Source organism: Sminthopsis crassicaudata, chromosome 4 (genome assembly GCF_048593235.1).
Source record: "Sminthopsis crassicaudata isolate SCR6 chromosome 4, ASM4859323v1, whole genome shotgun sequence".
NCBI classification, from domain to species: domain Eukaryota; kingdom Metazoa; phylum Chordata; class Mammalia; order Dasyuromorphia; family Dasyuridae; genus Sminthopsis; species Sminthopsis crassicaudata.
In genome coordinates, this window is record NC_133620.1 from 305,080,374 (window position 1) to 305,099,510 (window position 19,137).

At 35.0% G+C, this 19,137-nt stretch overlaps 1 protein-coding gene across 3 annotated transcripts in view; it reads left to right on the plus strand.

The window, feature by feature from the left end:
* METRNL (meteorin like, glial cell differentiation regulator) overlaps nt 1-19,137 on the plus strand; it is a 48,907-nt gene that overhangs the window by 15,767 nt on the left and 14,003 nt on the right. For all 3 annotated transcript variants that reach the window (XM_074265032.1, XM_074265033.1, XM_074265034.1), the window contains one exon: nt 16,922-16,981. In XM_074265032.1, the coding sequence (XP_074121133.1) occupies nt 16,922-16,981 (60 nt within the window). The remainder of the gene's footprint in view (nt 1-16,921; nt 16,982-19,137) is intronic.

The window sequence follows — 19,137 nt, forward strand, 5'->3', positions numbered from 1 at the left end:
CTCAAGTGGGATTTGGAGCTAAATTTGGTTCAAATACCTTAAAAAATTAATATGTATTAAAAACTTGTTTTTTTGAGTTCCTACTTCTTTCCCATCTTCCTGCCTCACCCCACCCATTGAAAAGGCAAACAATATGATCGCAAATATGCATGTGAAGTCATGCAAAACATTTCCATGTTAGCTATGTTAGTACTGGCCAGAAAACTAATTAGAAGATTCATAATTTTATGAATTTTTATTCATGTTTTTCCAGTTATGTCCTGGTATCCATAAGTCAAGTGGGATTTGGGTTTAATTTGGTTCAAATACCTTTAATTTTTTTTTTTTTTAATATTCATTAAAATTTTTTTTTTGAGTTGCTACTTCTTTTCCAGCTTCTTGCCCCTTCTCTACTCATTGAGAAGGCATGCAATATGATATCAATTATATGTGTGAAGTCATGTTAAACATTTCCATATTAGCCATGTTGTGAAAAACAAGGAAAATAAAGAAAATGGAAAAATTATACTTCACTTTGCACTAAGAATTTATCAGTTCTCTTTCTAGAGTGCATTACATTTTTCATCGTGAGTCCTTTGGAATTTTCTTGGTCATTTACTACTGTATATTGTATACTATACTGTATACTGTGTATTACTTAAACCATGCTATTTCTTAGCCAGTATCAGATTGTTTTGACAGTTACTGCTTTGTAGTATCTGATTATGCCCATTCACCTTCCTTCACATTTTTTTCCCACTGATTCCCTTGATATCCTTGACCTTTTTATTTTTTCCCCCTTCCAGGTGAATTTTGTTATTATTTTTTCTAATTCTGTAAAATAATTCTGTAGTAGTTGGATTGGTATGGCACTGAATAAGTAAATTAGCTTAGGCAAAGTTTTCATTTTTATTATATTGGCTTGATATGAATGATATAAATATCCTGTATACTATACAATATACTATATCATTCATATAGTATACATTATATTACATTATATAAAATTATATATTTACATGTTATATTTATATCATTTATATTGTCTCCAATTATTTTAAATAGAATGTCTCTTAGCTCTTCCTTCTTGGTTTTGTTGGTAATAGGTAGAAAAATATGCATATACATTTTTACATATGAGTCAGACAGGGAGAGAAAAATCAGAATAAAAAGGAAAAACCATGAGAAAGGAAAAAGAAGAAAAAATGGTGAAAAGAATGTGTGTTGATCCACATTCAGTCCTCCATAGGTTTCTCTCTGAATGCAGATGGCATTTTGCATCTAAAGTTTATTAGAATTGCCTTGGATCATTGAATTACTGAGAAGAACTAAGTCTATCATAGTTGATCAACACAATCTTGTTGCTGTGTACAATATTTACCTGGTTCTGCTTGCTTCACTTCATGTAAATCTTTCTAGGCCTTTCTAAAATCAGCTTGTTAATCATTTTTTATATAACAATAATATTCCATTACTTTTCATATGCCTTAACTTATTCAATCATTCCTCAATTGATGGGCATCTACTCATTTTCTAGTTCTGATAGTTAACATTTCTAATACATGTTGAATAATAGTGGTGATAATGTATATACTATTGGGAAGATTTCTAGTTCATCCCCAAGAAATGATACTTATTTTAAGAAAGGCTCCCTTTGCTTTCCAGTGTTTTTTCCCCCTGAGGCAATTGGAGTTAAGAGACTTGAAGAGGGTCACATAGTTAAGTGTTAAGTGTCTGAAGGCAGATTTGAACACAAATCCTCCTAACTTTAGGGCTGATGTTCTATCCACTGTACCACCCAGCTGCCTTCCCAGTGTTTTGTTTTGTTTTGTTTTTAATAGAAATGGATTTTGTATTTTGTTAAAAAACTTTCCCCATATCTCATGATATAGCAGTAATATATTTTTCTTTTTGTTGTTGATATTGTCAATTATGTTTATAGTTTTTCTAATATTGAATGACCCCTATATTCCTAGTAAAACTTGCATCTGGTTATAATGTTATATAATTGTAATCTCCTTGCAAATATTTTATTTAAAATTTTTGTATCAGTATTCATTAGGGAAATTGCTTCTTTCTTTGTTTTCTTCCTGATTTATATACCAAAATTTTTTGTGTCATAAAAGGAATTTTATAGAACTCCTTATTTTTAAAAGTAGTTTATATAGTATTAGAATTAATCATTCCTTTAAAAAAAAGAATTAATCATTCCTTAAAGTTTTGGTAGAATTTACATGTAAATTTATCTGGTTTGGGGATTTTTCCTTAGGGAGGCCATTTATGTTTCTTTGATTTCTTTTTCTAAGATATTTAGGTATTCCAATTGTTTTGTTATTCATCCATTTTACTTACATTATCAATTTTATTGGCATATCATTGGACAAAATAATTTGTAATAATTGCTTTAATTTTATGTTCATTGATGGTACATTCACTATTTTCATTTTTCAGTCATAGTCATGTCCAATCTTTATGATCAAATTTGGAATTTTTTTGGAAAAAATACTGAAATGGTTTGCCATTTCCTTCTCTAGCTCATTTATAGATGAGGAAACTGAGACAGACAGGGTGAAGGGACTTGACCAGGATCATACAGTTAGTATCTATGGTCAGAGTTGAATGAACTCTGAGAGATGAATCTTCCTGATACCAGGAATTCTATCCACTTTATTCATTGTTGCACCTGGCTGCTCTAAATCAAATTAACCAACAGTTTATCTATTTTATTGCTTGATTCTTTTGCTTCTTTAGGGATTGATTAATTTTCATTTGCCTTGAAATATTTATTTGTCCTAGAGATTTTATTTCTTTTGCTTTTAATATGATCCACATTGGTTTATCTGCTTTTGCTCAAGGTTAGATGCTTTCTTTCTCTCGAAATTTTGGCTAGTTTCAGCTCCCTTCTCTTATTTATTGTTCTCATTCACTTTCTGACTCCCTCCACTTTGACCATTTTCCTATAAGCTAGATTTCCAAGAGTCTCACCCTCTTCTTGTGCTGGGCAATCCATGCTTCACTATCCTTGATTTGTGCCTGAAATGATTTCTGGATGAACAGAACTTCTCCTAGCTAGATGTTGGAGAAGTACCATGTAGCCAGATGTATGTGGCCTCCCCCAGTTCTTCCTTTTTCTCAATTCTCTGGCTGAATAACAGGGTGTAATTTTCTGGTTGGTTTTCTGGAGGTCTCTGGACCAGCCTTTGTTTCAGTAGATTAATTTCCATGAGAATAGCCAGGGATAAAGTCCAAATTTTTTATTGTCTCTTGCCTGGGGCTTGGCTAGCTTTCTGGAGGCCCTTTACACTAGCCTTGGTCTCAATAGGAGAAGCAGGAGGACAGGCCAGCCACCATGGTGGTGTGAGATGGAATGAATCTCTCTCCTTGGCTCCGAGAGCTTGAGCTCCTGCCTCAAGTTCTTTGTCTTCTCCGAGTTTGACCATGGCTGAATTTGTCCCAGTTTATATGCTCTATTCTAATTACATTATCATAGGGGTGAATCTTGTAGAATAGGTGCCAATCTTGTAGAACTATATTAAGTACTAAATACATGTATTGAACTAGAGGACTATTAATCACCATGCTAAACTAGATAGCCATTGTTCTTATCAATTCCACTGAGTTAGCACCTTGTGAGAATCATTGTTTTAAGTACAGAGTTCTGGCCCATAACAACAGGGTGCTGCTATGCTGCTATTAATTTCTATTGTTGGAAGTTTGAATATTGATTATACTGGGGAGGAGGGAAGAGGGTCAAGGTATAAAATGCAGTTCTACAAGTATAGAGGTGAGTCCCCTATTGTCTCCATTCTTTTGTTCTGAGTGAGCTCTTTTGAAACAGAGTACAACTGCTTTCAATTATTGCACTCCTTGTTGTGGTAGTAGCTTGTGCAGATTTCTATTTGGCTCTCCAGAGCACTAGGTGAGTGGAGGTGAGATCTGGCCCTTTCTCAAGCTTTTCCAGTTAGATTGTGGAATTGTTATGGTGGCTGGTAGGTGAAATACTAAATAAGCATTTTCAAGGTTAGGGATTAGCCTTCTCTGTTTTTAGTTCATTATTTATTTATACCTTGTTTGGGGTCTTGATGGCCTAGGTCATGGAAAGCTGAAATTCCTTTGTCTCTGAAGCATGATTTATATTTTGGAGAGTTTTGAGAATTTTGAAGCTCAAAGAAAATGTGTAGCCCTCTATCTTATTAGTAACATGACCCAGAAGTCCAAAATAGTATTATATTTTCTTCAATTATGAATTTAAAAAAGCAGACTGGGGTAAAAGAGGAAATGGTGGAGAGAAATGTCTGAGTGATATAAAATGTACAAGAAAGAAAAAAAGAGGTGTTTTAGTGAATGGTTTCAATTTTTTTTTCAGTGAAACCTAAGGCAAAGTTCTCAGCTAAGAGAGTTCAAGTGAGAGGCTTGGAGAGAGATGAGAAGGCCTAGAATAGCTGCTATTGAGAGTTGGATGGCAAATCAGTTGGATAGAATGTTTGCTTTGCTACAATGAGGACCCAGTTAAGATTAGATAACATAAATTTACAATGAGCAGTGAATTTGTGTGAGTTCGAGGAGTTTTATTCAGCAGCATATGAATAGGTATAAAAGAGGTGGATGGTGCCCCAGAATCTGTGGTTAGGGCTTTTGAAGAGTGATCTATAATGGGATAAGGAATTAAGGATAGAGATGGTGGAAAAACTTGGCTAAGATTACAGAGCAAATTAGTGGCATTCTTTCTATTATTCCATTGTTGTTTCCTTTCTTCCTCATAATTACCATTGCTAATAATCTACTCTGCTTTGTTAGTTTGGGTATATTTTCCCTCTTTACTGGTTTTCTGCAAATTGTAGTCAGATTCATCCTCTTAAAATGTCCTTTTCACCATGCTAAACCATTGCTTAAGAAATTTTGCCCACTCTTCTGAAGAGAAGGAAATGGAATTAGTTTAATTCTTAGAGCCTAGAGCATTTTATAATCTTTATTCCTTAATTTTCATTATCTTTATAATTTAAAAATTTTCATATCTGCAGTATTTTCTTTCCATCTTCCCCCCAAACAGCTGAGAAAGCAAAAACAAGCAAAAATCCTGTTACAAATAAATTTCCCTATTGGCTATGTCCAAAAAATTTTTTTAAATAATTAAAATTAAAAAATAAATTTAAAAATAAAAATACTGAATCCATCACTTTATCAGAGTAGATAGTATATTTTGGCTTGAGTCCTTTGGAATTATGATTGTTCATTATGTTGAACAGAGTTTAAGTCTTTCAAAGTTGTTTGCCATGTTTGAGGTTACTTTATAAATTGTTCCCCTCATTCTATACACTTCACTATGCAGCAAAGTTTTCCCATTTTTATCTGAAACTATCCCTGTCATCCCTTCTTACAGCATAGTACTATTCTAATATATTCATATTCTATTACTTGTTCAGCTGTTCCCCAGATGGACACCCCCTGTTTAACTTGTTGTCACTCTATCTTTTCCCAATATGGGAAAACCATAAGAGGAAAACTTGTTGATTTTTTTTTGGGGGGGGGGAGGGGAAGAAGAGTAAGCCTAGTAGTGATATCTCTGAGTAAAAGGGTATTCACAATTTAATAGCTTTGGGGAAACTAGTTCCAAATTCTTTTCCCAGAATGATTGGAACATTTCACAACATCTATTTCTCCACAATTTCTCCAGAATTTGTCATTTCTCTTTTTCTCTTGTCAGCTTCCAAGTCACTTCTCCAGTCTGAGAGGTACAAGATGAAACTTTAAAAATATTTTCACTTGCATTCTTCTACTTATTAGTGATTTAAAGCACTTTTTTTCATATGGCTTAAAGCTTTTTATATGACTTGGATTTTTTTCCTGTAAAAAATGTTTATTCGTATAGGTGTAGGTGTGGCTTTAAAGCCACTTGTCCAATGGGTTGTCTAACCTGTATCAAAGTTCAGGTTTGATATTGGGATGAAATAAAACACTGAACATTTGAGTAAAGAGATATGCTTTGCTCTAATATACAGCAAGGACATGCAGCAAAGACACACAAGCTTGCTCTAGCTTCTCTGGATATCACCTCTCATTATCCAGGCACAGAAATATGTCTGGCACAATTAGTCCTAATTAGTGAGATAGAAGATTGTGCTTTTTAATAGGCATTTTAAAATAATTTGGAAATTTTTTCTTTCTTAGGTGACCTTGGAAGAAATGGTTGAATAAGAAATTCAAAGAATAAATAACCTATTAGAAAAAGCAAGACAAAAAAAACCCCCTAATTTTATTACAATTCTGATTTAGTTCCAAGAGATACTCAGGGTAAGGGCTGGAGAATGCAATTTCTCCTTTTCAGAATATGAAGAAATTAAAAAAAGAAGTGGTATAAAGATTCCTTTGTGTCTTTTATCACTGCTGTACATCTGGGTTTTTGATATGTTTAAGATTTTTGATATTTACTGGATACTATTTCCTTTTTAATACCACTCTATTTTGGACACTTAAGAATCAATAGCTAGCTTGGTAGTGTCCTTGGTAATTGTCCTTAACTTTTCCCTTATTGATTCATGATACATTTGTTGAGGTGTAATAAACTATTTATAAACTTGTAAACTCCATATTTCTCCAATAAAACTGTATTTGTGTTTCAAAAAGAAAGAAAGAAGTGTCTGGAAGTCATTAGGATATAGTAACTCATAGAGTTTTATGCCCTGAGCTTATCTCTCTTGCACTTATTATCTTTAGGTGAGGAAACTACATCAGAGAAGCTGAGAGAAATCAGGTTTCATGAGAGTAGGAAGCTTTACCAGGGAATTGCTAAAGGAGCTGGGGCAGAAGGAAGTTGTTTGGGAAGAAAGCTGTGTCAGTTACCCTGACAGGAGAGCTGAGTCAGGAAACTGTCTTCTACCACAATGTCCTCTGACTTAACATTTGGGAAGTGGTTCATGTTCTTATAAATTAGAATTAGTTCCCTATATATCTTTAAAATGAAATGTTTATCAGAAATGTCGCAAATATCTTCTCTCCAAGTATTTGTTTCTCTTAATTTTATTGGTTGTGTTTGTGGAAAAAAAGCTTCAATTTATTAGTCAAAATTATCTATTTAACCTTTGGTTATTTTTCCCTTTAACTGTTTGGTCATAGACTCTTTCTTGTTCATAGATCTAGAAGGTAATTTCTTTCTAGCTCCTCTGATTTGTTTATGATGGAACCCTTGGTGGTTTGATGTATTTGTTGATTTGATATGCTTATATGCTTCTATTCCACTGTAATCAGCTTCCCTATTTGTTAACAAATACCTAATTATTTAGATGATTATTACTTTGTAGACTAGTTGGAGATATGATACTGATAGGTCTTCTTCCTTTCCACTTTTGAAAAATATGGAATCATCAGTACCATCCTTGTACAGGGGCTTTGCTAATTCTTATACTTTTTAGTATATATATATACTATCAAAGCAAGCACCATTTTATTACATTTGTAAATTTGGATTTTTGATAAGTAATTTTTCCTGATTGCTACTCATATAAAATTCATTATGTGTGTTTTGTTCCCAATATCACCTTTGGTAAAAAGATGTTTTCTTTTACATTCACATGCTGGTTTCTAGATCAGAACAGTAGGCAAAGTCAATGACTATAGTAGGAACAAATCAATATACTTTTCATAGGAAAGCTATAGAGAATCCTGGAGCACTGGTTAATGACATTCTGAAGAGTGGGATGAAGCTTGGTATTGCTATCAAATCTGGCACCATGAGTCAATCAAAGAAATATTGCCTTAGTTATGAGTTTAGAGGGCAGAAGACCTTGAAAGATATAACAAAGGCTCATTGGTTGAGGACATTAAGATAGATGATAGAGTAGGTCCTAGCACAATCAATAAATGTGCTAAGATGAATATGTTTCATATTTTCATGAGGAATAAAAACTCTGTAATTGTCTTTTTTTCCCCCTGAGAAATGGCTATTCAGAAGTTGTTCAGAAACATTATTTTAATAGGTGAGATTTAATTTTTTATTATAGCTTTTTATTTACCAGATATATGCATGAGTAATTTTACAGCATTGACAATTGCCAAACCTTTTGTTCCAATTTTTCCCCTCCTTCCACCCACTCTCTCCCCCAGATGGCAGGTTGACCAATACATGTTAAATATGTTAAAGTATAAATTAAATACAGTATATGTATACATGTCCAAACAGTTATTTTGCTGTACAAAAAGAATTGGACTTTGAAATAGTATACAATTAGCCTATGAAGGAAATAAAAAATGCAGGCGGACGAAAATAGAGGGATTGGGAATTCTATGTAGTGTTCATAGTCATCTCCCAGAGTTCTTTCACTGCATGGAGCTAGTTCAATTCATTCCTGATCTAATAGATGAGATTTCAAGGTGACTTTATTCCTGGTGCCTAATATACTTCCTCATAATATCAAGTTATTCTGCATTATTTTCACCTGATGCCCAAGAATCATGTCGCTATTAAGGCAACTTTCTGTCCTGAGAAATTATTCATTTTCTTGACTTCAACAAATGTGAAGATATTCTGAGAAGAGAAATAAGTACATAAATAACAAGTACAAATACAAGGTTTTTAAGAGTTGCTAGCTTGGTATAGTTTATGTGGCAAAGAAAGGCTGTGTGACTTGCCTAAGGTGTTAGAGGTAAAACTTAAACCCATTTGGCTTTCTATCCATTTTGGCTGTTCCATTTGGGAGGAAATGTAGCCTATATCCAGATGAGTATGCTATCTGTGAGACTAAGGATTTTTAATTGATCAAATCTCAATTTTAATTATTAATTCCATTGTTAGGGAAAGATCCTATTTGGTAGTCTTTTGGAAGGAGTGAAAGCTAACAATTATTTCTACATATGACTCCACCATTATTATATTGCATTTTTATTTCCTCCTTTATACAATCAGACTAGTTTTGAGCTTATCCAAAGTTAAATATTACAGGGCTATTACTCAAAAAGTTGAGTTGATATTATATACTAATAGCCCCATAGAACAAAGTTCTGGAGAATGTTAGAAAAAGGAAATATTAATCTTGGGCAGGGGCACGTTCTTGTATGTGTCTGCTTAGTCTGAGCAAAGTCAGCTACACCCTTATGAAGCCTCTTTCTCCACCTGTTTAGATCTTTAATCATCTTTTTATAGGACTGATGACTCCTTCTTTTGCCTTTATTTGTCATTAGGAATACTGAAACCTGTTTGAAGGTTATGCAATCTCTCATTAGAATCAGTGAATCATTAAAGATAATTTTTTTTAAAAAGACAGTATTTATTTTGTGAGTCAATTCAGGTTGTGTTGGTCTACTTATATACAGAAGCTACACTACTATCTTCTGGAATATGTTTGTTGAATGGTTTTACAATGATTCCTGGGTAAATTAGGATTATAGTTCATTGTTTGATTGAGGGAGGGTAGGAAGAATTATATTAATGATTATAGCTTTTTCATTTCATCAATGGACAAATCAAGTAGACTTCAAGCCCCCACACAAGAAATACTCACTTTCTTAGAGGTATTGGACTAGTGGCCCTAACTTTCATAATTTCTAGGGCAATGGACAGAGTCCTTTATGAAGCCTCAAGTAGGCATATTTTTATTATTTCAATGCAAAGTTGGAGATCTAGTTCAGAGAAATATTACATGAAAACACTAGGTAGATAGCCTGTTGAAAACTTGGCTTGATTGGGGGAAAAAGTGTCTGAAGGAATGTTGTGAAGTTTATATATAGCCAGAAAGAGCCAAATCATAACTATTTTTGAATGCTTTATTAACATAGAAAGCAATTTGAGGCTCTTCTCATCATCCCATTCCCCACACCTAGTCCACAACTAAGCCCCATTTTACCCCATTAAGGATTCCTAGGTAAAAAGGAAAAAAATTCCTTTTTACTCCAATACTTAACTTGGTTTCCAAGTGAAAGTTTGGTATAGTTATGGACATAACTCATTTAACTGTGTGAATTTGTCATGAAAATTTCTGCCTAAGTAGAGAGATAGATGTGGTTTATAGACAATGGTCATACCTTTGGACAGAATAGATTAAAAACAGCTCTTGATCATTGTTGGCTTTTTGAAGATTGTATTTTCCTATTATTGCTTTTCCCCCTTGCCTCATAATGTAGGGTCAACCAGGATTGAGGGTTACATACATGTCAAAGGTCAATATGATAAAAACCTCTTGAATTTGATGATTAAGGTTTTCAAGAATTCTCTCAAAGGGAAGCCTTTTCTATGTGTGAGGGAAAAAGAGAAAGCTATTATAATTAACAAATGTTACATTCATTCTTCTTATCAGTAGCTTCAGATTCAGAGAGCAATTCATTTACAGCAATTGCATCTTGACTGTAAGCTTTTGAACAATGATATATTTACATCTTCTTTTCTATTGGAAGGAGAAAGATCTTTATAACTGTTGTTTTAGTGGGGACTGCTTCAGGGGACTTTAGGTCAGTATGCCGTCAAAATTCATTAGATAGGAGAGTAGCAGAACAAGTGCCAGCATGATGCCAATAGTAATTAAGTTAGATACTTTTGAGTTTTGGGGTATCCAGTAACATTTTCCCTTTTAGTAGGATACTTAATTGAACAGTGTTGAAGTTGAAAGCAATTAAGTAAGTTACTCATATTTTTTTTTCTTTAAGTAAGTTACTCATATATTTTTTTTTCTTTTCCTGTTAGTTTTGCTTACTCATTGACTTCTATTAAATTAACTGGTGAGTCATGGCAAACTTGTTTATGTTCCACCCAGTAAAATGACTATTAAGCAATATGCTTTGCTTGCTGTACGCAGACCACCTCTGTAACAGGAAATTCAGGTTGCATCATGTTAGATCATTGCCTTCCATCAGATCTTTGTTCCCCTCCATTAAGAAAGTACTTTTTAAAAAATCCACATATGCACAAAGCAAAACACAAACTTCCTTCTTTTCTTTTCCCCTCCTATCTCTATATCCCCAAATTTAAAAAGGAAGGTGAATATTTTTTATTTGTCAGGTTTATGAGGTTGGATCTGTAAGTTGTGTTTGTGGAAGGCAAATGAAATATGCCAAAACTGCCAATGAGCTCATTATTCTCTAATCATTTGGAAGTTACTGAATCTGGGAATATAGGTTACCCTTAAATGGGACCTGCTTGAAGAGAGAACAGGTAGTCGAGAAGAAAAAGAAAAAAGAATTTAAGTATCCCAGTGTTAGGTTCTTACTAAGTGCTAAGTTGGTACTTAACAATTCTCTAGCTCAAAGTTCACACCTTTAGTTCAAACAAGCAAGTTCATTGGTTGAAGTATTTTTCCCACAAGCCCCTGAGTTATCCCACGTCCATTTTCTGGGAGGATAAAAGGAGAAGTTAGAGTCTAGAAAGTCAGTTCTGGATTGGGTCCAGGAGAAGATGTCCTCTGGATTTGCAAGTCCAGCAATCCCGTACTTTTGGAGAGGAAGAAGAGTCTACTCTAGGTCAGAGTTGGGACAGCTCTCTACAGGAAGAAGAGTCTGGCCGGGAGATTGAGTTGAGACAGTAGATCTCCTCCCAGAGAGCGATTGGCAGTTTCTGAAGACAACAGAACATTACATTTTGGCGTCCACAACGTGGGGCTAGGACTTTTGCTTATCCTGACAAGGACTGATTCTGAGCCCTTCAGAGGAGCTAGACTGGACCTTTGCATCCCAGCTATTGAAGAGAAAAGCAAGAAATATGTGTAGATCAAGTGCCTTATCTGGGACTCTCATTCATATTATTCTCCACAGATTACCAGTCAGTGATAGTTTTCTATTTGCCAGAGAATGTTTCTAGAACTAAAAGTGGGATTTTTACTTTTAGTCCTGGAAAAGCTTTATTTCCTAAAACTGTTATCACAAAAATTGATAGTTATATAGAGTATTTATTAAATGCTTTCTATGTGCCTAATATCATGCTTAGCACTGGTGATAAAAATACAAGCTAACAAAACTGTCACTACCCTTATGGAGCTTTTTTCCCCCCTGAGGCTATTGGGGTTAAGTAACTTGCTCAGGATCCTGCAAAGGAGCTTGTGTTTTAATGAGAGGGGGGAACAAATATAGAAGCCAGAAATAAAATTGGACTGGGGGACAAAGTGGTAGGTAAAGAGAATGAAACTGAGATCATGACAGTATTATAAATCATATGTGTCAAATGTGTAGCTCATATGCTCCCAAATTTGGCCTGAATCAAACTAAAATGTAATTGAGAAATATTTAACAAAATCAATAAAAATAGATAACATTATATTATAAAACTAAGTCAATATGTGGCCTTGAGGGATCCTTATGTATAGGTTAATGGCCCTCTGAAAATTAATATTGATTTTATATTTTTTATTTTGCAATCATATTTTGGATTTTGTTTAACAGATTAAAAGCCTCTTTGTCACTGAATGAAGAAGCTTACTTGTGCAAAAGTTCAATTTCCCTTTCTCTGAAGTGATACCAGGAGCTTAATCTTTTCCACTTTGACTATTGGTTAAAGAAAAACTCTTCTCGGGAAGTAACAAATTGGGAAAATATTTTTAAAAACAAAGGTTCTGACAAAGGTCTCATTTCCAAAATATATAGAGAACTGACCCTAATTTATAAGAAACCGAACCATTCTCCAATTGATAAATGGTCAAAGGATATGAACAGACAATTCTCAGAGGAAGAAATTGAAACTATATCCACTCACATGAAAGAGTGTTCCAAATCACTACTGATCAGATAAATGCAAATTAAGACAACTCTGAGATACCACTACACACCTGTCAGATTGGCTAAGATGACAGGAACAAATAATGATGAATGTTGGAGGGGATGTGGGGAAACTGGGACACTAATGCATTGCTGGTGGAGTTGCGAAAGAATCCAGCCATTCTGGAGAGCAATCTGGAATTATGCCCAAAAAGTTATCAAACTGTGCATACCCTTTGACCCAGCAGCGCTACTACTGGGCTTATATCCCAAAGAAATACTAAAGAGTGGAAAGAGACATATATGTGCCAAAATGTTTGTGGCAGCTCTTTTTGTTGTAGCTAGAAACTGGAAGATGAATGGATGTCCATCAGTTGAAGAATGGTTGGGTAAATTATGGTATATGAAGGTTATGGAATATTATTGCTCTGTAAGAAATGACCAGCAGGAGGAATACAGAGAGGCCTGGAGAGACTTAAATCAACTGATGCTGAGTGAAATGAGCAGAACCAGAAGATCACTGTACACTTCAACAACAATACTGTATGAGGATGTATTCTGATGGAAGTGGAAATCTTCAACATAAAGAAAAAACAACTCACTTCCAGTTGATCAATGATGGACAGAGGTAGCTACACCCAGTGAAGAAACACTGGGAAGTGAATGTAAATTGTTAGCACTAATATCTGTCTGCCCAGGTTGCATGTACCTTCGGAATCTAATGTTTTATTGTGCAACAAGAAAATGATATTCACACACATGTATTGTACCTAGACTATATTGTAACACATGTAAAATGTATGGGATTGCCTGTCATCGGGGGGAGGGAATAGAGGGAGGGGGGGATAATTTGGAAAAATGAATACAAGGGATAATATTATAAAAAATATATATATAATAAAAAAAAAAGAAAAACTCTTCTCAATACTCTCACAGAAATGTTATCTCTAGATAGATTTGTGTGTTATTCTTGAGAAGCTGCACTAACTGATTCTTTCTTATCTTTAGCAATTAAAAAAGGTAGTCTTCTCTAGTTTCCAATGCATCTGAATTCCTGGGTCTATCAGTGATCTTAAGATGAAGCTGGTACTCAAAATTTACAGAGAGAGATCCCATATGGGGTATGCTTACTGTCTTTAATATCATCAATCATGATTCCTCACCTTAATGATGCTTGCTGTTCTTTGTTCTGTGCTTATAAAAAGGAGATGAACCTTTAATTCTGGGTCTTTTGTTAGGATTACTAAGTGAGAACTCGGGTTGTCTGGATAGTGACAAGGTGAGAATTCAGGTTGGACAATTACAAGGTGAGAACTCAGGTTGACTTGATGGAAGGAGCAGGCTCATTGGCTGAGGTGGTTCTTCCCAGAAGCCCTTGCATTATCCCACGCCCATTCTCTGGGAGAATAAAAGAGAGGACTCCCAGAGATAGAAAAAAGACTCTGCATTGCATCAGGCTTGACGGGGCTCCCTGCAGGAAGGGAAGTCACTTCTCTGGACAAGAGTTAACAGCAACTGCCTGGAGACAACGGTTCGTTACAGGAAGAAGAATCTGTCGGAGAGATTTGAGTAGAAGACACAGCAGATCTCTTCCCAGAGAGTGATCCGGCAGCTTCTAGAGACGACAACTCATTACAATTGGCGCCCAACGTGGGGCAAGGACTTTTGCTTATCCTGACAAGAGGAGCTAGACCAGATTTTACATACCACGGGCATACCCTTTAATCCTCAAGGGCAGGCAATAGTAGAGAGAAGAAACAGAGATATTAAGACACTCCTCCAAAAACAAAAGAAAGGGGGAGCCACAGGTAGCCCTAGGGAACTTCTAAATTTAGTTCTCTATACCATTAATTTTCTAATTTTTGACAAAGATGCACTGGCTCCAGCAGACAGGTTTTATAACCCACCAGAAGGGCAGTGTCCAGTGAGAGCATCTCCACTGTCCTTAGATAATCGCCAGGTGATGTGGAGAGATCCAGAAAGTGGTGAATGGAAGGGACCAGATAGGTTAACTGCCTGGGGGAGAGGGTTTGCTTGTATTTCTTCAGCAGGAGAAGGAATCAGATGGGTGCCAACGAGTCATATTCGCCTTGTCCATCAGAGAGAGACAGAAAAAGAGAAAGACCTCAAAATAAAGGAGAAGATCTAAGAAACATCTTACACCGAAAGAGCATGGATAATAAGAAGACTGTTAAAGAACTTTAAAAACCAGCAGGAATCATTGGACTTCCTCACACAAGATGAGACTAATGGACAATGGACTTATGGACATTTATAAATTTTCAATTTATGATTATTTGATTATGATTATGTTATATACTTCTAGCATGTGTTACATTACTATGTTACTATGTGCTTATGTAATTTATGTAATTATCTGTAATACTTCCCATATTGATAGATTTATGTTTCAAGGTCATGACTGTCCTATGTTCTAAATCAAAAGAAAGGGGGAGATGTTAGGATTACTAAGTGAGAACTCGGGTTGTCTGGATAGTGACAAGGTGAGAATTCAGGTTGGACAATTACAAGGTGAGAACTCAGGTTGACTTGATGGAAGGAGCAGGCTCATTGGCTGAGGTGGTTCTTCCCAGAAGCTCTTGCATTATCCCACGCCCATTCTCTGGGAGAATAAGAGAGAGAACAGTGGGCCTGGAAAGTGAGTCTGCCTGGAGAAGGATAAGAGCTGGAGGAGATTCAATAAGAAGACTCTGCATTGCATCAGGCTTGATGGGGCTCTGTGCAGGAAGGGAAGAATAAAAGAGAGGACTCCCAGAGATAAAAAAAGACTCTGAATTACATCTTGCTTGATGCAGCTCTCTGCAGGAAGGGAAGTCGGCTCTCTGCAGGAAGGGAAGTCACTTCTCTGGACAAGAGTTAACAGCAACTACCTGGAGACAACGGTTCGTTACAGGAAGAAGAATCTGTTGGAGAGATTTGAGTAGAAGACACAGCAGATCTCTTCCCAGAGAGTGATCTGGCAGCTTCTAGAGACGACAGCTCGTTACAGTCTTTGGTGTAAAAGGAGGCAAATCATTGATTACTTTATTATTTAAACCATTAAATATTAAATAAAATATTATTTGTTATCATATTCAGATAATTGTCTCCATTTACCTTTTTGTTAAATTTCACATATGATAACTTCCCTCCATTTCTATTTGAGTTTGAGACCATTGATGTAGTCAATAGCATATGTAGATTTCAGTAAGCATTTAACAAAAAAAAATCTTATATTTTAGACAAGATGTGCCATGTGCTCTAGATTATAATATAGTTTAGTGGACTAAGAATTCATTGAAAGATTAGATTTAAAGAGTAATTCGTGAATAGATGTCAACTTGGATAGTAGTCTGTAGTGGAATATCCTAGGTATCTACCTATGCTGCTTAATCCTGTGATATTTAATCATTTTTATTAGTAATTTGAAGTCATAGCAATTCTTAATAGTTTCAGATGACAAGAAGTTGGGAAAGATATCTTGATGACAAGATTTAGATCCAAAAAGATCTTGACAGGCTAAATCATTGGACCTAGCTTAAATCACATTTAAAACTTTATAGTGGCAAATATAAAGTCTTACACTTGGGTTCAAAAAGTTTAGATTGGAAAGTCATGTTTAGACAAAAGCTCTTGATCTGGAGATTAAATGTATTGCTTAATATGAATTAACAATGCAACATACATCCAAAAAAAGCTAAAATTATGGTCTTAGACCATATTAAGAGAAGCAATGTTTATAAAGATCCTAAGTGATCTTTATAAAGTTCTTAAATTACATCATGCTACCCTGATCAGAGTATACTTTATATGCCATATTTTTAGAAGGCTATTGATCTCACTTCCACATTTGTACTCTCTTCTAGGTGGTTGAAGTTGCCAAAAGGTGTACTTCTGATTAAATGGATTCTTTTACTTGTCATGGCTATTTTAGGCTTCCCACTGGGCCTTGACATCCTTTGAAATACATTCTTTTGAGCTACCTTTGATATTTTGTTAGAGCTATAGGGCCAGAAATACAATTGTTTTTCTGGAACTTTAATGACTTCCTCTGATCTTCAAAATTTCACTTGGACTTAATTTCTACAGTCTTCCAATACAATAAAAAATCTTGAAGGGAACTAGCAGTGTGTTACTGGCTATTCTAAAGGTAATTAGGAGAAAACCAGGAAGGATTTATATACTGTACTGTCCTTAATATTCTTCTTTCCCTATGTAATCTTTTAACATAGAAATTTAAAACTGATTTGCTTGGGTTTATTTTTTTCTACAGTTCCATGCAGCCCTTGCAGTGACACTGAAGTACTCTTAGCTGTCTGCACTAGTGACTTTGGTAAGTAAACACTGATTTTAATAGTGTTTGTGAAATGCCAGTAGTATTGCTCCTGATTTATTTATCCAGGACACTTATTTGCTTATCCAGATAACTCAGGTGCTTCTTATAATACCATGTAACAGCTAGATTTGAAACTTTGAGACTCCCAAGGGCATTAAAAGTAGCATGATATGATGCTTGGAGGGCTGGTCTTGGAGGACAGGATAATCTGGGTTTATCTCTGATACATATTATGTGACTCTCAAGAAACTTAACCTTTTCTACCCCCAAGCAAATCTCTTAAAACAAGCAAATCTCTAAGATTGGAGAATAGTTGCTCATCTTTATTGATTGAAAGAGTTTTTTCATTAAGGATTTTGTATTTGAATGAAATCACAGATCTGAATTAAAAAAAAAACAAAACCACATACTTGGGGGATACCAAATGGTATCCATGCTCACTGGATTCAAGCTGGTCTTGCAGTTCATCTTTAAGATTAGAAGAAAATGAGACAGGACTTTTGGGTTATGTGAGCAACAAAATGGTGAAGTAGACATTTTTTCTAATGCCAGCAACTTCTCAGACATCTCCAAAACAGAAATCGTGTACCAAAGATAAAATGACTTCAATTCTTCCTGGTCCAGGACACCCATAATCCAAAAGAAAGTTAAAAAAAAACCATGCCCTCCAACCCCACCAAAAAAAGTCAGGAATGAGTCTCATTCATCCTGAGCTCACTTAGCACCTCTTCACTATTTACTAGATTTACTAGAGCCGTATAGCTGCTCTAGTAAATCTAAAGGCACAACACAGGTTTACATAAAAACCCATCCCTGATCCCTGATTTTCCCCCTTCCCTCTCTCCTCTTTGCAGTGCATGGAGAAACTGGCTCCAAACTGTGGAAGTTTGCTCATGCTTTAATAGCCTCTTGGTATAATTCTTAAGGAGCTAAAGTCTGCCAAGGGATGCAACCTAGAAGCACAGTGTCTTAGTACTTCCTGTGTTGGACTAGAGAACTGAGGAGCAGAGGGAATAAGACACATCACCAAGATGAAAGACTATATGGATGAGGTAGAGAATGAATAACTCAGAAGTCATTTGGGACAGTTGAACTATAAAATGTCCATTGTTGGAGAAGACTGAGTTGCTTTGAGATCTGTCACTTAAGGAAAAGATAGTCAGAGGGAAGAGAGTCAGAAAGGGAGTAGTTGAACAAATAGGGGGGAGGGGAGAAATATTATAAATACCAAAGATTTTAGGGAGAAGAAAACTCAAAGACCTTAAAGATAATTACTTTCTTGTAGATCTGTCTTTATCATAGCAATGGAATCTAAGAACATGGAATCTAAGAATCTAAGAACAACATGCTATTCCTGAATGGTTTAAAAGAGAAATGGGGATTTTTAAGAACAGAATTTATATCCTGCAGAGCAAAAATAATGAATAGAATATAAAAACTGGAATATATCATGATATGTCTTATTAAAAAACAAGATTAAAGAAATAAGAATATAATAGATTTACAATGCAGGGAAATGAAAGACAACTTAGAAGAGAAGGAAAGCAATAACATTAAAAGAAAATATGTTCATTGTACATGCAAAACATGCTGATCTCAAAAGCAGGATGTAAACTGATCTAAAAAATAGTATGTAAAGAGACAACCTAAGAATGATAAATCTGCCAAAAGAATATGACAAAAATCCTTAACACCACAATGAAGGAAAAATAGAAGAGAATTACACAGAACTTCTAAACATAGAAAATGAAATTTCAAGCCATCAGGAAAAAGATCTTCAAATACAAAAGAAAGGGCATTTGAATAATAAAAGACTATTCTATACCCACTAGAAAACAAAAGGGAACATAGTAATGTGGAGCAGTGGAAACCAGGATGTAGCCCAGGGTGACCTATTCAGAAAATCTGAGCTTAATTATGCAGGACAAAATGGACATTCAATAATAAAAAAGAATTCAAAACATTTTTGTTTTGAATACCAGAAATGAATATATTATTTCCCAAATACCACAAACAATAAAAATGTAGGAGCAATGAATAAATGCAGTGCAAGAACAGGAACAGCAACAGAGTAACAACTGAAAGACCAATAAGACTTAATTCTAAATGTATGTAAGAACATAAGGATAAAAGAGAAAATCTGCTAGAATTAA